The sequence below is a fragment of the Sarcophilus harrisii genome, chromosome 1 (genome assembly GCF_902635505.1).
Source record: "Sarcophilus harrisii chromosome 1, mSarHar1.11, whole genome shotgun sequence".
Taxonomy (NCBI): domain Eukaryota; kingdom Metazoa; phylum Chordata; class Mammalia; order Dasyuromorphia; family Dasyuridae; genus Sarcophilus; species Sarcophilus harrisii.
Window position 1 is genome coordinate 688,059,597 of NC_045426.1, and position 24,607 is coordinate 688,084,203.

The 24,607-nt window shown below is 41.3% G+C and overlaps 2 protein-coding genes across 2 annotated transcripts in view; one reads left to right on the top strand and one right to left on the bottom strand.

Moving 5' to 3' along the window:
* TCTN1 (tectonic family member 1) overlaps window positions 1-2,337 on the top strand; it is a gene marked incomplete at its 5' end in the record, with an annotated part of 34,049 nt that extends 31,712 nt beyond the window's left edge. The window contains one exon of the mRNA XM_031948543.1: window positions 24-2,337. Within this exon, the coding sequence (XP_031804403.1) occupies window positions 24-167 (144 nt within the window). The remainder of the gene's footprint in view (window positions 1-23) is intronic.
* A 35-nt stretch (window positions 2,338-2,372) lies between these two features.
* HVCN1 (hydrogen voltage gated channel 1) overlaps window positions 2,373-24,607 on the bottom strand; it is a 39,622-nt gene continuing 17,387 nt past the window's right edge. Inside the window, exons 4-7 of the mRNA XM_031948570.1 lie at window positions 19,744-19,848; window positions 13,279-13,510; window positions 2,941-3,053; window positions 2,373-2,826 (exon numbers count right to left, since the gene is read on the bottom strand). Coding sequence (XP_031804430.1) covers window positions 2,770-2,826; window positions 2,941-3,053; window positions 13,279-13,510; window positions 19,744-19,848 — 507 coding nt within the window. The 3' untranslated portion in view covers window positions 2,373-2,769. The remainder of the gene's footprint in view (window positions 2,827-2,940; window positions 3,054-13,278; window positions 13,511-19,743; window positions 19,849-24,607) is intronic.

Genomic DNA, 24,607 nt, shown 5'->3' on the forward strand with positions numbered 1-24,607 from the left:
CTCTCCCTTTTTTTTTATTACAGACCGAATTAGAATATGACAATACGATGCAGGTTTCTACGGTGGTTAGTTTTGTTGATGTGTCTGCACCTGCAAAAGCAGGTTACAAAGCTCGGCCAACCATTGATGCCAAGTTGCCCTCCAATTTCTTCTTTCCATTTGTGTGACATAAGTACTTGCTAACCTAAGGAAATCCTGGGGCTCCTGCTGGCTATTCTTAGTGCTGAGAACAAAATGGCCGTTGGCCTGAGGAGTCCCCGTCACTTGGAGAGCTGTGCCCGTCCCCTCTGACTTATTGAGCGAGCCTCCCCTCCGGTCTCTCGTCACCTCTCCCTGGGCTTTTCTTGATTTTAGCAATCGAGGAGGTCGAAGAAGCTCCTGGGATTTCCAGCCCTTCCGCAGAGCCAAGCTGTGTCTGCTCTGACTGCAGCCCCTGTCTCAGTTTTCCCCCACGAGGAGCTGTGCAGGCCACTCCGAGACTTCTCTGGGCCATTGGGTGTAGGAGACAGAGCTCACCTCTGAGTCAGGAAGACTCGGAGTAAAGGCCTGAGCCCAGCCCTCTGCTGGGCCTGTGGCCATGGGCCAGTCCCTGACCTCAAGGGACAGCACCCCCGATGGCGAAGGGCAGGGCGGCTGACTGGCTTCCCTGTGTCCTCGTCGGAGCACCCACCGCTTTGGCCGAACATCACAGCAGTGTGCGAGGAGGAGGGCTGGCCCGGCCCTGGTTAACTACCTCTAAAGGCTTTTCTTCGACGGAAGGTACACAGGCTTGGGAAGGACACGGACCAGCCGGTTGGAGAATGGCTCATTGAGGCTGGTCAGAAGACTGCAGGCCAGCAAGCGGTGGAGTATGGTCTGGAAGCCATTTTTAGTTGTGATTCAGTCACTTCAGACCTGTTCAAACCTCGTGACCCCATTTAGAGTCTTTTTGGCAGAGATACAGCAATTTGCCATTTCCTCCTCCAGCATCTTTTACACATAAGGAAACTGAGGCAAGCCGGGTGGAATGAAGTGCGCAGGATACTCAGCTAAAGTATCTGAGGCCAGATCTGAACTTAAGAAGATGAATCTTCCTGACACCAGGTCCAGAATTCGATCCCCTGCCTGGAAACCGTGCCATACAATAATTAGTTGAAAGAAGTAGACATCAAGAGTCTGGAAAATAGAGGAGAGGTTGGAGGGGAGGGGTCACACAGATATGATTGCTTTCTTTTCACAGCCACGGGATTGTTTTGTAGAGGGGGGGATATGATTTATTCTGGTTCCAGAGGGCAAAGCTAGGAGCAACGGGTGGAGGGTGCAGAGGCAGATTGTAGCTCAGCCTAAAGTCACCTTCTGGACAATCAGGTGGCCACAACTGGAATATCTCAGCGGTTTATGCAAAGTCTCCATGACCCCCTGTCAAAGATGCTTCCCAGCTGGGAGCAAAGCCAGGTGACCTTGCAGCTTCAGAATGAAGGGAGAGTCCGGCCAGGTTCTGGCCAACCCTCCAGCCTTCAGCCTTCCTGTCCCAACTGACTCCGGACTGTGGGAGAGAATGTGTTTAGGACAAAGCTCTTTGTAGGTTGGTCTTCAGCAGAGGCGGCTGGTGGTGCAGTGGCTGTGTGCTGGGCCCGGGCTCATGAGGGCTCGACTCCAGTCTCACTTGCTGGGTGAGCTTGGACTAGACATTTAATTTCTTTCTGCCTCAGTTTCCTCAGTAATAAAAGATATTAATAATGCCTTATTCACAGGGTTTTAAATGAGAGATACAACTTTCAAATTGTTTAGCAGAGTGCCACCTAAGTGCCTCTTTCCTTTATTTCTTAGGAAATCCAACCCCTTAATTCATCCTACTGCTTTAAAATGAAAATGACTTCAAAAGCAATAGCTGTTCAATTTAGCCTCTTCTTTAACTTCCATATGCAAATGAGCACAAAAATAGTAAAATATTATACAGAAATATTAGAAGCATTACAAAAAAGGTTAAAGAAAAGCACCTTCCTCAAATACCCCATTAATTGCAGTCTAGTCTTTGATCTAATTGCTATGTGCCATCCTAAGCCCAGCCCAGGAACGCTCCTGGGATGCTACAGAATGGAGGTAGATCATTAAGAGTTCATCACTGTTGTAGCAGGAGAATCTAGTGGGAGAGCTCAAGCAAAGTAGGCAGTTTCCCATGGACATTAATTGTGTGGTAGCTTCAGCAAATGTCACACGGAGGCATGAGTAAATACAATTAAGTTTAGACTGAATTTTGCAGCTGGTTGCTACAAAGGGATCTGGACAACATCCAGAGAAAGGCCCAAACTGCAGGGATTCACTTGTAAGCAACAGAACATGTTTCGCCTTTCTGATCTGCTCATGAAAAAATGGACTTTCCTATAATGACCTGGAGTCTAAGAAAAATTTGTTTATTGCTTTTGTCCTTCAGAATGTCCACAACTAGAGAATCCAGGGTTGAAATAAAGGGGAAACAAATTTGAAAGCATATATTTGGCAAAATTAAATTTTATGTAGCAAAGTTAGCGTTGGGAAAATGAGGAAATGTAGCTTATGAAACATTTGTTACCAAGGAAAGTCTCTTATCACATCAAGGAAAAAAGATAGCTCTTAGAAGAAATGATGTAATATCTGGACATAATCAGACCTGAGAACAAGTTAAGTGAAGGCTTCAGGTAATTTCCAGAAATTATTCTGGAGATACCCAGGGTGTTTCACTGACACAAAAGGCCATTCTGTCAAATAAGTTTCTTCTCCATGTGATTAGGCAAATATTGCATGGTTCAGCTACTCAAGAAGTCCATTATCTTTCAGGAGTTTGTTAAGTCTTTCAATTTCTTGTTCCTGTTTCAAAAACAAAGATCAACTTTATGTTCTGAACATCTCTAATGTGCATAAATCTAATTACTGTTGAAGCTGTCACTCATCTATCTTACTTGAAGTTCTCATTCATCTTACCTTTTCATTGCAGCTAAATTCAAGATGCTGAATTTTTGTGGCCAGTTGATGATTAATCAGTCTCAGCCTTGAGAGTTGTCGTTCAGAGCGTGTCTTGACTGAAATAATTATGCCTAAAAATAATTCAGAGGGCCAGATGGTGACCTTGGGCATTAACATAAGTCCATTATACTAGATTTCTGATTTTAAAATACTTTTCTATGCATCATTTCATCAGATCTGTGAGATAGGACATTTAAAAAATGAACCCTGGTTCTGAGATTTGTGATGTAGGGCACAACTCATGAAGCTGAGATTTAAACCCAAGTGGTCTGAAGCTCCTGCACCCTCACCACAATTCCACCATCCACATAGACCCACAGATGTGTGCTGTAGGCTACATATAATGTATTTGTTTGGGAGTTTCATTTTTGCCAGTCATTCATCATTACTTAGAAGAATTGAAATTTGGGAGTGTCCAGCTTGAGCTTTTGAACTGACCAGGTGAAACTTCTCCAAGAATGTTTTTAGTTTCTACTTTGGCTTTATCCCCATCCCCTGTTTCTTGTAGGATAACAGAGATTGTGAAATCATGTTGATGGATCAAGAAAGCAAGGCCTCAGAGCACATGAAGGCAGTAGCCCAATGTTTCATCAACCCAAGAATATAAACACAATGGGGGAAAATATTACCTTTTCCCCAACAACTGCTGGGAAGTTGGGAGAGCTGGTTGGCAGAAAATAAGTTTATAAACAAATAGATGACGTGTGCCACAGCAAATTCCAAGTCAATGACTTAAACATAAAAGCATAAATGGTAAGAAAAATTGAGAGCAGAACAGAAAAGAATACTTTTCACAACTCAGGTTACCGAAAGAACTCAAGATCAAACTGGGATGATAGGACAGATCGCCAAGAACAAAGTAGACAATTTTGAATGTGTAAAATGTTAGCATTTCTTGCACAAATTATATCAATGCAATTTTGGGTAAGAGAAGACCCAGTCAGTTGGGAATATCTTTTCACTGAACATCTCTGATGATAGACTATATCCAAGATATACAGGAAATCAACCCCAATGTAAGAAAATATATTTCACAAGAGATGGTGGTCAAAGGATATGTCCAAGAAGCTTTCAAAAAAATAAAATAATGTGGAAAAAATGGGCCAAATCATTAACAAGAGAAAAGTCAAAACAACTGAGGTGACATCTTGTGTGTCAAGCTGGCAAAGGTGAAGATAGTGAAAGAGCTATTGGAGAGGCTGTGGGAAGACCGGCACAAATAATATGCTATTATTGGCCCAGCAATTCTGGAAAACGACTTGGGAGGAGTGCAGAGTTACAAATTTCACACCTGATCTAACTCCAGGACAGATATTTAAAGGAAATCAGAAAGATTGGTTCTTCAGCAACAAAAAAGATAGCTGGATTGTGTAGTGGATAGTGTGCAGGATTCAGAGTCAGAATACCCCTGAGTGCACATCCTGGTTAAATCACTTCCTAGCTGCACCATGTTGGAGCTAATTACCTCTCTCCAAAAAAAAAAAAAAAAAAAAAAAAAAAAAAAAAAAGAAAGAAAGAAAGAGACTCCTAGCTTTAAATTGCAAAAATCCATTGGCGGCAGCCATGTACCTGTGCTGACTAGATACACTAAAAGTTGTGGTCTGATTTCAGCAGGGATCTCAGTACTACATTGTGACCAGTTCTACTTTTCACAATTGACCATTGTTATATTCCCCATAGCAGCTGTTCCTCAAGCTACTCATGCTGATTTTCCACCCCTTCCTCAGTAGCTTCATTGAAAAACCGGAGGCTGCCACAAGCTGCTTCTCTTCCATTATTCCACTCTGTAAGTCACCTTAACATCATTCCCTTTGCACCAGTCTCAGAAGATGATCCTCAGAAGAACAATACCAATGTCTATTTGTGCCTGTCTCTTGGTAGTTTCCAGGAGTCTGTCACTTCTATCGTTCCCTCTCCCTAATTTTCAAACTTATAAACGGGCTCCTTCCATGCTGTCTACAAACATGCCCATTTCCCTGTTTAAAAAAAAAAAAATCTTCACTGTCCCCTGAAACTGTTGTCCTGTATGTCTCCTCCATTTTACAGCCAACTCCTAGAAAAACCTTTCTATAAGTCTTCTATTTTTTTTACCTCCATTTATCATTCACTCTTGCAATTTGAATTCTATCTTCCCCATTCACCTAAAACTGCTTTCTCCAAGGTAAACAATTGTCAATTATATGCTAAATCTAAGTTTTTCTTGGTCTTTATACTTAATTTCTCAAAATCAAGAGTGAAGGAATTTTAAGTTTTTTATATTAAATTTCTTTTTTTTATGGAAAAAATTTTTTCTGCCCTTCCCACCTCCCCAGGTCCATTGGGTGTGGGAAAAAAATGGAAAATCAAAAGCCTTGTAATAAACAGGCATGGTCCGCTAAGAGCATGTCCAAAAAATAAGTCTCAACTTGTGAGTTCGTCACCTCTCTGTAAGGGGATGTGCAGCATGATTTATCCTAGTTCCTCTGGAATTATGTGAATTTAGTAATGATTTAGTAATCTGGTTAGCCAAATAGAGTTGGTCATGTCATTGACCCGACATCTTAAGTCAAAATTTTGTGTTTATAATAAGTTAGTTCATGTTAAATAAATTGTGCTCTTGTTCTCATTTTGGTCTACATCAGTTCATACAAGTCTCAAGTTTCTCTGAAACCATCCGTTTCACTATTTCTTACAGAACAATATATTTCATTACAATCATATACTATAGTTGTTTCATCTATTTCCCAATTTATGGGCAATCCCTCCCCCATGCTAAGTTTCCAGTTTCTTGCCTGCATTGGAAAAAAAAAAAACTAGTACAAATAATTTTGTACATATGGGACATTTTTAGTAGAGGGAACATGATTATCATTGCTTTCTAGAATATCAAGATAGTTCACAATCCCACTAATGATGCATTAATGCACCTTTCCCCATATCCTTGTCAGCTTTTGTCATTTTTCTTTTTAGTCAATCTGATGGGTGTAAGGTGGAACCTCAGCAATACTATAACTTTTCTAACTTTGTGATTTGGAACTTTTTTTTAACTTGGCAATTGATAGCTTAAAGGTGTTCTTTAGAAAACTCCTATTTTTATCCTTTGACATTTTATTATTTGGCTGAGACCCAAATGAATTTTTAATATTCTTGGCCACTTCTTCCTATCTGGAAGGTGTTTGGGGCACAACTGTCATTTTCATTCTATTTCTCTGATCAATTCTCAGTTTCTTTTGCAGGATCATCAATTATGTCAACTTAAGTCACATGGGTATATTCAAGGGCTTCATCTTGGACTTTTCCTCTTTTCCATAGTACCTCTCTTGGTGATCTCAGCTCCCATGGATTGTCTTTATGCAGATGACTTCAAAATCTACATACTCAGCTTTCCTCCCCCAAGCTTTATTTCCTCCTCTCTTGGATGTCCATCTTGTTAAGAGTGTTGGGTTTGGAGTCACAAAGATTTCAGTGCACATCTTGCCCCACACTTATTAGCTATGTAACCCCTGTGCTCAGCACAGTGCTGGCGCCATGCTTAATGACTGCTTATTGACATGACTTGTGGATGAGATAGAAAAGTCACTGAACCCGTCGCCTGTATAAAATGAGGGACATGCTCAGTGGCCTCTAAAGTAACTTCCAGATCTGAATTTTTGATCCTATGATCTTCTCTTGGGCACCTCAAAGTCAAAATGGCTGAAATAAAATTCGTTCTCTTTTCTCCCACTCCCACTTCTCCAGGCTCTTTTTATGCCAGAGGTACCAGTGTCCTAGTCACCCAGACACAATGTACCAGTCTAATTTGGTCTTTCACTTCTGCCATCCCCATAGTCAATCATTTTCCATCTTGATGCTATTTCTTCTGCATCTCTTCCATCAATGCCCTTCACTACACAATACATCCATGCTCACCCAGGCCTTTATCACCTCTTGTCTGGACAACAGCTGCCCAACTGGCCTCCCTCTAGCCATTCTCTCCCATTTGCAGCCCAGCCTCCAACAGCTGCCAAACAGACCTTCCTACATACAGGACTGCCCATGTCACTTCTTTATTCAGCAAGCTTCCTTCGCCCCTAAGAGATTTCCTGTTGTCCAAAAAATGAAACACAAACTCACCCTGATGTTTAAAAGTTTTTGCACTTTGGTCTTGCACAGACTCTCAACTGCAGCCAAACAAGACGACAGGCTCTTTCCAGACCATGGCACTCTGTCTCCCACTTCCTTCACTCATATAAGCTGTCACATCATTGCCTCTGGAAAGCTACAAGTCCCCAGTGGGGAGTCCTTCAAGACTTCTTTCCTGCTCCCCCCACTTGTTAGCGAACCCCAAATCACTTCATATTTACTTTTTATCTCTCCTGAATTGTCTATGTATAGGGTGTCCTCCTATACAAAAAAAAGTTGTCTAAAGTCAGAATAAATGCAATGGCCAGGCTTGGTTCTAAGAGACAAAACTCATTGTAAAATTGTTTATACTTGAAATAAAAATATGATGATGATAGGCTTTTTACAGGGTTCTTAACAAAGCATATATGTTCACATTTATATATAAGGAATATAAATAGAATGTAGTGGAGAACTTAGCTTGTTTCAAATTGAAAATGAAAAGGATAAATATGGAATCAGAGAGCTTACAAGGGAGCTGACAAGCTGACAAGGTTGGGGAAAGGAGTAAACTATGACACATCCACCACATAGAGTAGCTCCAGTCCAGAAGATGAATGAAAATTCAAGAAAGGCCCATCTAGACACATGCATGGTTTGAATTACAAGGGAAACTAGAGCCAACAGAAAGAGGCTCATTTGCCCTTCTAGGCCATGGGATATCACTGACATTTGGTGGAGTAAGTCCAATGACTGGAATTGGGTTCTGAAAAAGTTAAAAGATTTATTTAAAAGGAACAAGATGTGCCTTATTCAAAAGATAAAGGAAACAAGAGTCTGCATTAGCATCCTCTGTTAAAATTTATATTCCTGAGGAAATCCAGGAATCTCGGGGGAGAAGCATGGTAGAAAGCTTTTGGGTGAATGTTGAAAAATGATGGAAAAAGTTATCTTTTCTACAGTCTATACTATAGACCACCTGGACAGAAAGAGGAAATAGTGGAGTCATTGGGAAACTAGCAAGGAGGTACGGCATAGTATTGATGGGAGACTTCATTATTCATACTCCTGCTGACTTTCCCTCTGTCCAGAGAACAGCACTTAGTTCCTTTCCTTGAATTGGTGACTATTTCTTTAAAAGGCGAGAGAACTAGTGAGGATTCCTGTTCTGCAATTGATTTTCACCAACAAAACAAGTTAATAGGCGATAAATATTAAGTTTCTATCATATACCAGGCCTTGTGTTAAGTACTAGGGATACAAATATTAAAAAAAAAAATAGTGCCTTTCCTCAAGGAGCTTACAGTAAAGCACAGCAAGATAAGGTAAGACAACACACAAAAGAAAGCTAAAAGTGTGGGTGGGAGGGGAGGTACCTGGCACAGGGGCATGATGGAGAAGTCAAAGGAGTCCAAAATGAGTGCAGCTAGAGAACAGAGGAACTGGTTGCTAGGATAAAATGAAAAGGAGCTTTGGAGGAAATGCCCACTCCACGTTAAGAGTGTGTGACACATGCCTAACATATAGTGGATTACTTATGCTGTCTAGGGGAAGGGGAAGAAAAATCTAAAACAAGGTTTTGCAGAGATCCATGTTGAAAACTATCTTTGTATATATTTTGAAAATTAAATCTATTAAAAAGTGTGCAACAGGAGGAAATGCAGGAATAGTCTGGCATGCAGCCTAGATTTAGTGAGAACAGATTCTATATTACACAGAAAAAGAATAAGTAGGATCCATCTTCTATAGGGGAAGTCAGCCCTGGAGAAACAGGAAGCTCTGAACGAAATTCTGAAGAACCTAAAGAAAACATCTTAGTGAGGAGGAGCTGTTGGATAGCCTGATGTGGAATCGCAGGGAGCTAGATCAGTAAATGTCTTTGATTTTCAAAAGGCATAAAAGATGGAAGGAAGGGTAAGAAAATAGAATGAATATGAGGATGTTTCATTGGTCCTCTAACAACCGTCAGGCGTGCTCACTTTCAGAATGAACTGATGATAGCAAGGAAGCCTGAAATCAGGTTTATTTTGTTTTATTTTTTTAGGCTTTCTTGGAGGGAAAAGAGAATAAAAAATGGGACAGGACTATTGCTTGGGAGGCGGACAGTGATGTGAGAACAGAAAGAAGGTGGTGTTTTCTCTCAAGAAGAATGACTTTGCAAAGATCAGGAAAAAGGGTTAAAATGACTAAAAGGACATTGATAGTAAAGTTCATTTCTTGTGACTGTCCAATCATTTCAATCATGTCAACACTTGGTGACCCCATTTGGGATTTTCTTCACAAAGATACTAGAGTGGTTGGCTATTTCCTTCTCCAGCTCAATTTATAGATAAGGAAACTGAGGCAAATAGGGGGAAATGACTTGCCCAGGGTCCCACAATAAGTAAATATGTGAGGTTGGATTTGAACTCCAGAAAATGAGTCTTTGATTCCAGGCCAGGCACTATTTGCTCTGCCACCTAGTGACCAGCAAAGGTAATTAGGAAGATATTTAGGATTATTTGTTACATTGATGTGTTCAATTGATCAAACCCAAATGAACTACATCATGGCGACAGTCAAAGGAAAGGCAGGTGTGCTTTTGGAACCACTTGACAGTGATTTTGAAAAATCAAAAAAGACACCGAGGGGTATTTTTAAGACCAGGGAAGGGCAAATGTCCCTATTTTTAGAAAGAAAAAAAAAAGTGGTGGAATGGAAAAGAATTCTGAAATCTATAGTCCAATAAGCTTGATTTTGACTTTGCTGACATTAATTCAAGATTCATTATTGCAGAGATTGCTGTTGAAGACAGAAAATACAGTGAATACAAAAGGCCAACTTTGTCAAGAGCAGGTCATGTCAGACAAACCTAACAGGCATGGATTTCTGAATAGGTAGCAGATGTTGAAAGTTTGACCTGCAATTGGAAGGTGGTTTCCAGGGCAACTCCCCAAGGATCTATGCTTGTCCCTGTGCTGCTCCAGGTTTTTAACAGTTCCTGGGAAATAGCTGTTGGATGGCATGCCCATAGAATCTTCAGAGGACACCAGACTATGAGGGATGGCTAACGGGGGGGGGGGGGGGGGTTTAGAGGGGGGAAGAGGCAGGAAAGCAGAGGCTTCTGATCATGCTAGATGGGGGAACTGTAGCTCTTTAGCCTTCAGAAAAGATGACGTAAAGAGACAGAAATAATCTTCTAGCAGTTGAAGGACTGTCAGCTTCAAAAAGAAATTTGAATTGATTGATTCTGCTTGGACCAAGAGCAGGGGGTGGGAGCTGCAAAGAGTGGAATCAAGGCTGTAGCCCCTCTTATTTGTCTTTCTCCCAGAAAGCACAGTATCACTCACTGCAAAGCCCCATGAGTGTAGGAGGTATTATCAATATGAAGAAGCTTTGGGGAAATGTGTGTCTGTGGGAAAGCGTGCCTTTTCAAGACCGAATGATGGAAAGCACCTGCTTACCATCTATTGGGTTCTGAGAATATTCTAATAGTTATGCTTGGTTCAATCTCCTCTGTACTTCCCTCTCCTGGAATTGGACTACTACCCTCCCATTCCTGTTTTCACTCTGTACCACCCCCACTATAAAGCGTCTTCCTAGCCCAGTTGTAAGATAAATCAAGAAGCCATATTCCACATGGTCAGAGAACATGGCTGTGACACCTTGGCTGGTGTCTAAGGTCGAGTTTTTCTCTTGTGGACACAAATAATAAAAATGCTTTAACTAAACCATGAAAAATTCAGAGAGCTGGGTCAGTTCTTCCACAGGAGAAAATTTAGGCTTGATAGGAAAAACTCCCTAACTTTCAGCTGTCCAAACATGAAATAAGGTGATTGGGTCAGTAGTCATTCTCCCTTTCTAGAAATCTTCAAAATACCATTTACTGATTGTGTAATAAAATGTTTTTCTTCAAGTATGAGTTTGACTAGTTGACCTCTTTGGCATCTCTGAGATTCTATAAATTTTTATATTTCAGATAAGCTTTTTATCACTTTCTATGGTTAATTCACAAATGAAAGGCAACATGATAGAGCTGGCTGTGGGGCCAGGAAGACCTGGGTTCAGGTCTTACTTCTGATGAACTCTAATCTGTGACCCTGGCCAGATCACTTAATCTCTGACTGCCCAGGCAACTAAGGCCTTAGGTTACAAAAACAGACTCCAATCTGCTCTAGTAGAGGGAGGTCACAGGTTTGGTTAAAAAAAAAAATCCCTCTTCTCTATCCTCCCTCCCTTCCCCAAGATCAGAACTTATGGATATTAACTTTAACCCAATAATAATCAAATCTTCCCATTTATTTCGATGACCTGTTTTGATATCTAAGAGATTAAGGTGTGGGTTGCTTCTAAGGTGCCATTGAAATGAGATTCTGGGAGGATATCAAGGCGCCCAAATGCAGTAGAACAAGACTCCCTTATACAAAGGTCAAATTGACACTTAATCTTTTCCCTTCAAAACAGTCTGAACCTTATCCCCAGAGTTCCTAACCCACATAAGCCCAGTTTCCAGGCTGTCCGGTGCTAAATTCATCAAACCAAAAGAGAAAAGGAATTCTTCCAGAAAATGCCTCCCTATTCAGTAGGATCCTACGAGAGATGAGTCCTGACCTGGTCAAGGAGGTAAGAAAGCTGTTAGATCAGGTAGAAGAGAAAATGCCATGTATCTGTTCTCTTTATTTACACAGACAATTACATATTTAACACCAATATTTTTCCATACTTCATGGAAGTACCTTTCTTGTATCTATTTTGTATATATTTACTGCTTTCATGTTATGTCTTCTGACAGAATGTAAGCTCCCTGAGGGCAGCCATTATTCCCCTCATACCTTTGTATCCTCAGCACTTAGCAGATTTCCTTTCACATACCTGGTGCTCAATAAATGTTGCTTGATTGGCTGATTGAGGAAGAAAGGAGTGATAACTAGGGCTCATAGGGAAGGCTCTCCTATGATAGGTGGCATTTAACTTGAGTCTTGAAGGAAGCTTTGAATTTTAAGAGTTCTAAGAGATGGAAGGCAGGAGGCAATGGCTTCCAGGAATATAGGACAATCTTTGTAAAGGCACAGAAATGTTGCATGACACGTATGTCAGGGAAAAGCAAGTAGACCAGTTTGGTGGAATGATATCAATAAGGATTACCCAGAAGGCATGGAAGGACTACAATCTGCACCAGGAGAACGAGTGCTACGTAGATGAGATCATGTGAATGTCAAAGTACAAAAACAGTCCTTTAGAAATAATCATTAGAACTTCCTATCTTCTAAGTACAAGGGGAAGTCATATTTCCCACTGAAGTGCACTCAATCTTGCCACCTCATTTGGATGTTTAATTCCTTGGGAGCAGAAGAGACCACAATGGAAGAAATACGGGAGGGGAGGAAGAGGGAGAATGAATACATACTTTATCCCTACCCTGAGGAGTTCAGAGAAGCGCCAGAAGACTTTAGTGAACTGATGCAAAGTGAAATAAATTGAACAACAGATACTATGAATAAAAGAGGGTAATGTAAAGAATGCAAAAGGAAGTAGAATTGTGATTAATAGTAATAAACAGTCTTGGTCCTGGAAAATAAAAAATGAAATATATCTTCTCAACAATGAAATAGGGAAACCTAGGGGAAGAACATGTATAATAAATGGTTATTTTTACTTTTCTGGTTTGTATAAGAGTAATAGTATTTATCCATAAAATAAATGATAATGATGATGATAAAAATAATTGTTAGCATATTCTGCTTTAAGATCTGCAAACCTTTTCACAAATATTATCCCTTTTTATCCTCACAAATCAGGGAGGTAGATGCTATTATTGGCCCCTCTTTACTGATGAGGAAACTGAAGCAGGCAAAGGTTAATGATTTGCCCAAATTCACAGAGTTAGTATGTGAGGTAGCATTTGAACTCAGGATTTTCTAACTCCAAGTCTAACATTCTAGATACTATATTACCAACTTGAAATGATTGTATTGTAAAAATAAAAAGCATCAATAAATTGACTTTTTTTTTTTTTTTAAAGAAAGACTAGTTTCTTGTGGCAGATACTCATTTGCTCTTTGTTTTCCTACTACCAAACAAGATGTAGCCTAAGGTCAGCACAAGGCTCGATGCCAGTTAGATTGAAACACAAGAATGTCTCCTGCCTTGCAGAACTGGTATCGCCTTACGTCTGAGTTTTCAGAGCAGTCTGCTCAGCCAACAATTCATGGAGGACCTGCCACTACTGGGACTTACCGTTGATAATCCTGGCCACCCGCCAAAGTCGGAGGAGGATCAATAAGCCGAGGGCTTCGAAGGCATGCTCTTGGAACAGAAGGACAATGTCCAGGACAAAGGAGATAATCACAATAACGGCATCCAGAATCTCAAATTTATGGTAGAAGAATTCCTTTTGGAAGACATATAATTTTAATGCAACTTCTATCATGAAGAAGCTCAGGATGGCAATACTGAGATAGTGGAACACCTAGAAGAAAGGCAGGGAGACAATAGTTAAATTCCACCTACTCTAAGCATCACATCATCATCATCATCACTGGTCTCCCTCCTTATCTCCTATGACTGCTTCGAGTCCCATCTAGAATCTAATCTTCTAGAAAAGCCTTTTCTAACTTTTAATTCCAGTGTCTTCCTTCTCTTCATTATTTCCCATTTATCAAGTACAGTGCTTGTTTTTGCAGATTTGTTTGCTTGTCATCATCCCCATTAAATTGTAAGCATTTTTTTTTGCCTTTTATTTTTAATCCCTAGAATTTCGCACAGTGCCCGTCAGAATAGCCATTTAGCAAATCTTGATTGACTAACTACCTTACAGGATTATGAAAATCCAGTGAGATGACATATATAAGAAGACTGGTCAAATTTAAAGTGTCAAATAAGTGTTCCTGTTATTAATTATTATTATTCAAAAATAATTTAGCAGATGGCCTTTAAGTTGCTGTGGTGGAAAATGTCATCATCCTGTTGTCAGCCTGGTGATAAGCCTCTCTGAAACAAGCTAGACTGAGATACTCAGTGTGGGGGGAATGGTCAACCGAATTTCCCTATATACATGTAATAGGATATTACTGTGTCTAAAAAAAATGATGAATATGAAGAATTTAAAGAAACAGAACCAGGAAAACAGTACACACAATGATTACAATATTGGAATCTGTCAACAAGCATTAATTAAACACCTACTGTGTGCCAGACACTGTGCTAAACATGAGAGATTCAAAGAAAGGCCAAAAAATATGGAAAATTTAAAAAAATCAACAACTGAGATTGAGCACCCTTTAATTATAATGATCAAGCTTAGTCCCTGGAGAGGAGGGGAAAAAAATTTAATCTCTCTTCTTTGCAGAGGTGGGAGATTATGAGTGTGATATACAAACTATTTTATTTGATGGGGTGCATATACTATCATATATGACTCATGTATTGGTTTGTTGAACTGGGTGCCCCCTTTTTCTTTTCTTTTTTTTTTTTTCTTTTTGCTGAGGCAATTAGGGTTAAGTGACTTGCCCAGGGTTACACCAGCTAGGAAGTGTTAAGTGTCTGAGATCAGATTTGAACTCTGGTCCTCCTGACTTAAGGGCTGGCGCTCTATCCACTGCACCACCTAGCTGCGCCACACCCCTTTTCTTTTAAAATTTTTCTTGAAAGTGATAGTCGGCTGACTGAGAAGTGATATATTTGGAAATAAAGGTGATGTAAAAAAGATATTAAAGAAATTTAAAAAAAGAAATTAGCTAATCTGGTCTCAGCAGACAGACATGTTTTCAAAAGCCTTAGGTCAGCTTCCCATCACTCCGAGGCAGGAGAGGAGCAACATTAGGGGAGATTCTCCTCTTGCTCTAAAACATGATCCAACCCTTAATTAATGATGGATTTTCTGTTAATGCTCCTTAACCACAAGGACTCTACTGAACAACATGCATGATTATTGGGGAAATTCTTTATCTGCTTCTTTCGGTTGATAAAATGAATTCTGATGCTCTGTGCATCTCCAGAGACTCACTTCAAGGTTCAAAGGCATGCCCAACGTTATTTTAAGGCTTCCTCTAAGCACAAGTCCCACCTTCTTTCAACATCTATCACCTCCCTTAAGCCTTGGTGCAATAGCTACTTCCTCTAGGAAACCCCCTCCTCCATCTCTGCCTATCTTGATCTCTCACTCTGCATCTTCTTGGCTACTTAGATACAAGTTCAGAATTCTCAGTTTTACTCTGCAAGATTATTAATTCTGGTGCTTCTGCCCATGCTGGTTGGGTTGCCCACTGTAAATAAAATGTTCCTTTCTATTCAAGACAGTATGGAACTGTTTTATTAGTAGTAGTAGTAGCAATAATGCCAGTGGAGATAATAATAGTATTAATAGTATTCATAGTGATAGTAGCTATAATATTAGTAGTGGTAGTATAAGAGTAGTACTAATAGTACTGATGATAGTAATAATAGTAGTAGTGATAGTAGTTATAATATCAGCAGTAGTAGTATAAGAGTAGTACTAATAGTACTGATGATAGTAATAATAGTAGTAGTAATAGTAGTTATAATATCAGCAGTAGTAGTATAAGAGTATAAGAGTATTACTAATAGTACTGATGATAGTAATAATAGTAGTAGTAATAGTAGTTATAATATCAGCAGTAGTAGTATAAGAGTAGTACTAATAGTACTGATGATAGTAATAATAGTAGTAGTGATAGTAGTTATAATATCAGCAGTAGTAGTATAAGAGTAGTACTAATAGTACTGATGATAGTAATAATAGTAGTAGTAATAGTAGTTATAATATCAGCAGTAGTAGTATAAGAGTAGTACTAATAGTACTGATGATAGTAATAATAGTAGTAGTAATAGTAGTTATAATATCAGCAGTAGTAGTATAAGAGTAGTACTAATAGTACTGATGATAGTAATAATAGTAGTAGTGATAGTAGTTATAATATCAGCAGTAGTAGTATAAGTAGTACTAATAGTACTGATGATAGTAATAATAGTAGTAGTAATAGTAGTTATAATATCAGCAGTAGTAGTATAAGAGTATAAGAGTATTACTAATAGTACTGATGATAGTAATAATAGTAGTAGTAATAGTAGTTATAATATCAGCAGTAGTAGTATAAGAGTAGTACTAATAGTACTGATGATAGTAATAATAGTAGTAGTGATAGTAGCTATAATATTAGTAGTGGTAGTATAAGAGTAGTACTAATAGTACTGATGATAGTAATAATAGTAGTAGTGATAGTAGTTATAATATCAGCAGTAGTAGTATAAGAGTAGTACTAATAGTACTGATGATAGTAATAATAGTAGTAGTAATAGTAGTTATAATATCAGCAGTAGTAGTATAAGAGTATAAGAGTATTACTAATAGTACTGATGATAGTAATAATAGTAGTAGTAATAGTAGTTATAATATCAGCAGTAGTAGTATAAGAGTAGTACTAATAGTACTGATGATAGTAATAATAGTAGTAGTGATAGTAGTTATAATATCAGCAGTAGTAGTATAAGAGTAGTACTAATAGTACTGATGATAGTAATAATAGTAGTAGTAATAGTAGTTATAATATCAGCAGTAGTAGTATAATAGTAGTACTAATAGTACTGATGATAGTAATAGTAATGGCAGTTGTAATAGCAGTACTAACAGTAGCAGAAGTGGTGGTGGTAGTAGTAACAGTAGAAGCAAAATTAGTAGAAACGGTGATTGTAGCAGTAGTGATAACAGTCCTAAAACAGTCATTGTAACTGGAGTGCTTGTAACTTCAGCAGTAACAGTAGCCATGGTAGCAACAATAACAGGAGTAGGAGTAGTAACAGTAATAGACACAGGAGGGATAGCAGTGGTGTGGTAATCATCAGAGAAGCTCAATTTAAATCCAGCCTCTGATGTTTGTTAGTTGTGTGGTCTTGAGCAAATCACTCCCCCCTGCCTGGACCAAAGATCCAAATATAATCTCCTAATCTGTAAAATGGGTGGTGAGGAGTGAGGATTGGACTAGATGAGTTGTAAAGACACATGCACATGGACTGGGACCTTGGAGAGCAGGGACCACGTTTGCCTCTCTATGTCCCGCAGGCACACAGCAGACCCTTACTAGAAAGGCTGGCTTTAGTGGATGGGTCTCTTCTGGCTCTAGTTCTATGATCCACTGAGGACAGACACTCTCTGAGAAAAAAGGAGAACGTGAATAAAGAACAGAGAAGGAGCTGGTGAGGTCGGGGATTGTTTTATTTCTGTCTTTCTGTCCCCAGTCCCTGCACGCAGAAGAAAGGGAGCAAACCTGGACTTGTGATATCACCGTCACAAGGAACTCTCAGATGGAGAAACTCCCCTTACCAACCAATGCAGGCTGGCATCTTTTTTGTAAATTAAAAACTTGGGAAATATCTCAGGATACTGAGAGGTTAAGGAACTTGGCCATGGTCACACAGCCAGGATGTGTCAAGAGTGGGAATTGAACTCATTCTTCTTGAGTTTGAGGATGGTTCTGTCTCCACTACATCTATTACATACACAGGAGATGCTTTAAAAATGTTGAATTAAAGAAAAAGCAGGCTGACCTGCCAATCCATGATTGCTAATAGGTAGCAATAGAAAAAGATCTCAGTTTATCCTGTGAGTTTACTCTGAAAGGTGGGTGCTGTTCTTTCCCTCATTTTACAGATGAGGAAACTGAGGCAGGCAGTTTCTATTACTGGATTCATTTTCTTTATATCTTCTCCTTTCCCAACAACCTGTTTGTGTTGGGGAAGTCAGAATACTCCTTCTTCCTCTTTACTACTTTCAAATTTTCCCTTGAAACTGACCCTGAGATTCATGCTAGCCAAATTTGTCGCTCGATAGAAAATCCTGGCGATTGTTAGCTATAGATGCCCCCTCCCCACTCCAGCTCAAGTCATTCAAGATCCTGGCTCAAATATTTTTCTCTTTCCTATCTGCCCCCCATCACAGGAGGGTAGATGCTCATGACTAAGTACCTATCTTCCTCATTCCTAATTTACTCAGTTTCCATGACCACCTCCTCCGCTCCACCTCAGCCACTCACAGAGAGGCTCCCCCCTTGTCTTGCCATCAAGCCCAAATCTTCCACTTCCGTGTTCACCAGCTCTGAAATTCCTCAATCTGGTCATAATCTCATCATTCCATCTTTTACAACCTCTGGTTTACACCCAACTTTCAACCCAGTTTTTTAACCTCACTGTGACCTCCATTATCTCTACCTCTTAGTTATTTCCCAGGTCATCATCCTTGCAGTGACTGGCTGCCATATCTCAATCCCTTGGTGAATCCACTCAAGTCTACACTACCTTCCACCACAATTCCCTTTGCCCCTCTGTCCAGTTGATTATCATTACAAGCTTGCCAAGCCTGAACCCTGGAAAACTCCCACCAGTCACCTCCTTCACAATCCTGTGTTATTGAACCGAGCTGGAAGAAATTACGAAACCTGAACTGATTGGACCAACTACAAAATGATGTTATTTCATCTCAACTGAGCCTTACACGCAACAAGGCAAACAACCTATGACTCCAATCGGATTCACTATCCCCGTCTCCACTGTAGCTTTTCCAAGCATTCCTGTCTCTCCTTAATCTTCTGAACTCCTCCCCCTAACACTCTTGGCCTAAGACCTTGCCCTATATTTCATGTAAAATTAAACGGGATGGTTAATGGAGAGCTCCATCTTCTTTCCTCTCCCTCTCTCCACTATCTCAGATATCTTCCTCATTTATCTCCTCCTCTTTTCTGATCTCCAATGAAGATGGCCTTTCTTCTCTCCAGGGTCAATCCCTCTACAACTGTTTCAATCCCATCCCCTCCCATCTCCTCCATCAGACTCTCTGGCACTACCATTCCTGAGTTTTCTCAGATTCAGTCTATTGGCTGTTTCCCTACTGCCTATTAACACAACCATGTCACCACTTTGTCCTCAGAAAATCATTCACTTGTTCCACGCTACCTCCTTTCCTCATCTACATTTCTTGGGAAAGTCACCTCCAATCTGTCTTCGCGCCCTCTCTTTCCACCCTTCTGCATTCTGGCTTCTGATGTCATCATTGAACTGAAACTGTTTTCCCACATCACCACCGATCTCTTCAAACGGCCTTTTCTCAGTGCTGACCCTCCCTGGCTCCCTGGCAGGAGCTGACATGGCTGATCACCTCCTTCTCAATGATTCTCTTCTCCTGACACTGCTTTCTCCTGGCTCCTCTCATTTGGCTGACAGCTCCTTCTCATTCAGGCCACAGTTGTAGCTGGCCTCCTAGACTGGATTCTAAGCTCCCTTCTCTTTTCCCTCTCTATTGACTATGGTTCTGGGTCAAAAACCTCCTCTACCCAAGCCTCTCAAGCCACAGCACTAGATAGTTGCCGGGGGGCATTGAGAAATTAAGAGTTACAGCCTTATGACTAAAAGGGCCTCACATCCCATCCAGTCCCATTTCAGTATGATGAAGAAACTGCTATTCAGACACCTTAGGTGACTTGTCCACTGTCACACAGCTAATAAGCATCAAAAGTGGGACTTGACCTTGGGTCTTCCAAGGCTTGTCCTTTATAAGTCCTAGCTAGCCAAGCACAAAATGCGTTGGAAAGTCTGCAGAATGTACTCTTGGGGGGTGAGAAACTGGGCCACAAAATGAGATAGTACAGAGGGGGCTAGAGCTATGGAAAGACAAATAAGCTGATTGTGCTCTACCCTGGCGGCATAATTGTCCTTGTCAGGCTGGATGATTTTCAAATCTAACATCAATTCAGCAAGCACCAGCAAGGCATCCATAATGACCAGGCAAATGATGATGACCTACGGGAAGAAAAAGAGGAAAATTGTTTTAAACTCTTTACACTGAAAATGTCAAGTGATAAATACTTTCTTCCATATAGAAGATCTTGGGGGGTTAAATGACAGGTTGTTCCTCTCTTCTTAGAGCAAAAAAAAATGGGAATTGAGTGGGGAATGGCTCGATAGACTGTGGTGTGTGTTTATGATGGGATGTCGTTCTATGGGAAATGATGAGCAGGATACTCTCAGAAAAAAAAAAATCTGGAAAGTCCTCCATGAACTCAAGCAAAGTGAAATGTACTGTGTACAAAGTAATAGCAATGCCCTGGGATGATCAGCTGTGAAATATGACTTTGCTATTCTCAATAGTACAATTATCCATGACTTCTCTGAAGTACTTATGATGAAAAATCCTATCCATATTCAGAAAAGGAATTGATTGTGTCTGAATACAGACTGATGCATTTTCTCTCTCTCTTTCTCTCTCTTGTTTTTTAAACTTGATTTTTCTTAAGGGCTTTTATTTTCATTAAGCTGGGAGATCTAATTTTTTTTCACAATCTGACTTTTATGGAAATTTTTTGCATAGCTTCACAAGGGGTTTCTTAATTGTGGGTGGAGATAAGGAAGAGAACCTAAATTCAAAAAGTAAAAATAATTTTGTTTTGAAACTTACTGCATAAAAATATAAAATAAAACAAATAACAAAAGAATGGTTAAATCAGTTCACAACTCCACCAACAATGTATCAGTGTCCCAGTTTTCCCACATCCCCTGCAACATTGGTCATTATTGTTTCCTGTCATCTTAGCCAATCTGACAAGTGTGTAAGTGGTATCTCAGAGGTGTCTTAATGTGCATTTCTCTGATCAACAGTGATTTGGAGCACCTTTTCATATGACTACAAATAGTTTCAATTTCTTCATCTGAAAATTGTCTGTTCATACCCTTTGACCATTTATCAATTGGAGACTAGTTTGAATTCTTATAAAGTTCGGCCAATACTCTATATATTTTAGAAATGAGGCCTTTATCAGAGCCCTTGAATGTAAACATTTTTTCCAGTTTATTGCTTCCCTTCTAAACTTGTCTGCATGGGTTTTGTTTGTATAAAACCTTTTGAACTTAATATAATCAAAATTATCCATTTTGCATTCTATAATATACTCTAGTTCTTCTTTGGCCACAAATTCCTTCCTTCTCCCCAGATCTGAGAGGTAGACTATCCTGTGTTCTTCTAATTTGCTTACAGTATCACTCTGTCTAAACCCTAACCCATTTTAACCTTATTGTGGTGTATGGTGTTTAGATATGGGTCAATGCCTCGTTTCTGCCGTACTAGTTTCCAATTTTCTCAGCAGTTTTTGTCAAATAGTGAATTCTTATTCCAAAAGGTGGGGTCTTTGGTTTATCAACACAGTCGTTGCCTGTTGTGTCTTGTGGTTCTAACCTATTCCACTGATAAACTTCTCTATTTCTTAGCCACGACCAAATGGTTTCGATGGCTGCTGCTTTATAATATAGTTTTAGATCTGGTACAGCTAGGCTACTTCCATTTGCATTTTTTTCATAAATTTATCATTTTAGATTTTAAAAAAAAGCCTAAATCAGAAAGCCATTAAGCCAGAAAACGCAGGTTGGGGCAGGAGAGCTTCCGAGTTGGCACAATGTCTGTCTGATACCACCTGGGCACTCCCTCTAGGGCCTACAGAGAAAGGAGCCACACTTCTGCTGTCTGGGAGGGAGCTGGCAGCCTGGGCCACCTTTGGCCTCTGTGACAGAAGCCCAAGTCCTCCTCCTTCCAGGAAAGCTTTCTGGGCTCCCTCTGGGCCAATCTGATCCCAATCTGCTCTGAACTCCTCCCTCTCGCTTTCCCTAATCACCCTCCATGACCCTTCTCTTTCTAAGCTCTTCAATCCCTCCCTCTCCACTGGCTTTCTCCTTTCTGCCTACATCTACTCATTCCTCAGAGAGTCTTCCCACAACCCTGCCTGCCTATCCCTAGCTGGGGGGAAGTAAATAAGGATTTCTATCCTTCCTGTATGTGCTAGCAATGAGCCAAACACTTGACAAACATCTTCTCACTACAACCCTTGCAGGTAGGTGCTATTCTCCCCATCTCACAGATGAGGAAACTGAGGCAGAAGTAGTGAAGTGACTTGCTCAGGTTCACACAACTAGGAAATATCTGAGGCTGGATTTGAACTCGGTACTTCCTCACTCCAGGTCCGGCGTGCTGTCAGCCAGCTACCCTCTCTCTGTACCCCTTTCCCACTAAAGCTCCCCGCCTCCCCCTGCTCTACACCTTACAGGCAGGCACAGGGGACAGGAAAGATGGAGGCTGCAAGGCAACAGATGGAGAGATGCCATCCGAGGCTGGGCTGAAGGAGCTGCCCTACAGGGCAGACCTAACTCCCCTTTCTTTGAGTCCCCAGGCCCTGACACAGAGAGGGCCCAGAATAACTGCTGATGAATTTGATTCAAGGACCTCAAGACTGTTCCCTGGAAGAGGCATTTCTCCTGCTCGGCCCCAGGAAGCAGCCCCAGGAGCATCGCTCCCCAGTGCATGGATTCCTGCCTGGATGGCAGGGAGAACTCCCTAACTGCGGGTCTTATCCAGCATGCCTCAGGAGGCAGGGGTCTCTCCCACAAGCGAGCTTCAGGCCAAGGCTGGAGAGCCATCTGCTGGGTGGGCAAGTGAGGCACAGCTGGGACTAGATGGCAGCTGGGTCTCTTCTACCTCTAAGATTCTGGAGTGGGTCTGATCAGGAAACTGAGGCAGCATGGGGAGAGCAAAGTGTGGTGGACTGGGGATCATAAATGGCCTGTACTCAAATCCTGCCCTTCACAGGGGCTAGCTTTGAGACCTTTTGCCTCTTTGTGCCTCAGTTTCCTCATCTGTAAAGCGGGCATAAGGATCCCTACCGAGCTCAGAGGATGCCTGTGAAGAAAGTGCTTTGAAAACTTTAAAGCAACATAGAAATAGGTTACAGGATGGTCAATTGGGGATTTAGAGCTCAATCGGAGAGCCTCTCTTCTTCTTGGGACTCCTCTACTTCCCCCTCAAGCCTTCCTTACCTCCTTTCCAGCTTCCCATTATTTCCTCATTAGAAGGAAAGCTTTTTGAGGACAGCCACTGTCTTTTTTGCTCCTATTTATTTCCCTAACACATAACACAGGGCCTGGCACATAGTAAACACTAAATGTACTCTCTCGTTTGCTCTCTCTGCTTCTGTTTCTCTGTCTCCTGCTTTCCTCCTTTTCTCCTTTCTTTTCTCCGATTCTCTCCACCTTCTCCCCCCCTTTTTTGTCTCTCTCCCTCCTTCCTTCCCTTTCTTTCTCTGCCAGGCTTGAGGAATGAAGCCCCCCAGGGAAGGGTGAGCCCCCCTGGCCCCCAGGTGCGGGGGCACTGGCTCACTGAGCCTGGGACTTGGGGGGATGGAGATGGCCGCCCTGGGCTACCCCTTCCGAGCTAATACCGTGATTCTCTGCTCATCACAGCCACAGGAGGGAGGGACCCATCCCTGACAGAAATGGATTCTTGGTGGGCCCCCGGGAGGAGGAAAACCTGAACAATGACAGTGACAGGAACGAGGCTGCTTCCCACCCCCAGGTACAAGGGCAGTGACATCTGCACAATCTGGGGAACTGGGTTCATTTCTATTTCTAGCAGCATACATGCCTAGGGGCCTATGAGCAGGGTCACAAAACTAACTTCAGCAATCAATCCTGACAGCTCCTTCACGGTTCCTCAGCCTCCCAGAGCACTCAGCATTCAAAAGGGATGCCCAGAGGCTCTGGGGACATGCTCCCTGTCTCACTGCTACCCACAGGCCAGGATCAAACATAAGGAGGAAAAGGAAGGCTCAGAGAGGGCAAGAGATGGCTGCTGGTGAAGCAACGGAATGGGCATTAACTTCCCAGCCCAGATCTTAGGCCCCTTATTCTCCATTCCTCTTAAGTGGCTCAGCTTTCCTCATTCTAGGAGCCTCCCGGCAACAATATTCACGACCTGGTGTTCATTTAAATTGGAACATTTTAGGTTCTAAGGTCTTTCCCCCCTGATATCCCCTGTTCTGAATCCCCTCCCCTCTGATATCCCCTGTTCTAAAACCCCTCCCCATGATATCCCCTGTTCTGAAGCCCCTCCCCCTGATATCCCCTGTTCTGAAGCCCCTCCCCTCTGATATCCCCTGTTCTAAAGCCCCTCCCCCTGATATCCCCTGTTCTGAAGCCCCTCCCCCCTGATATCCCCTGTTCTGAAGCCCCTCCCCCTGATATCCCCTGTTCTGAAGCCAGTTCCCCCCTGTCATCCCCTATTTTCAGACCCTTCTCAGTCCTGACATTCTGATTCTAAAGAGTTAAGTGGCAAGTGGGTAGAACAGGAAGCATTTTTATTTTCTCTCTCCTTTTTTTTCTGAGTCAATTGGGGTTAAGTGCAGCCAGGGTCACACACCAGGAAATCTTAAGTGTCTGAGACCAGATTTGAACTCAAGTCCTCCTGACTTCAGGGCTGCTGCGCCATTCACTGTGCCACCAGCTGCCCCTTTATTTTCTCTTTTTAAATCATATTAGCAATGATTGTGATAACCTTGGAAGGCTCCAAACTTTAAAAAAATTTTAAAAAGCTCCCATCTGATTTTCCATTTCCAATAGTGTTGCAAGAGAAGGGAGAGTGGGTTTATTATCTCTACTTTAGAGCCAGACAAGGCACATGACTGACCCATAGCCAAGCCCTGACTCTCCGATCTAGACTCTTCCCCTCCATCCTGCTGGTCCA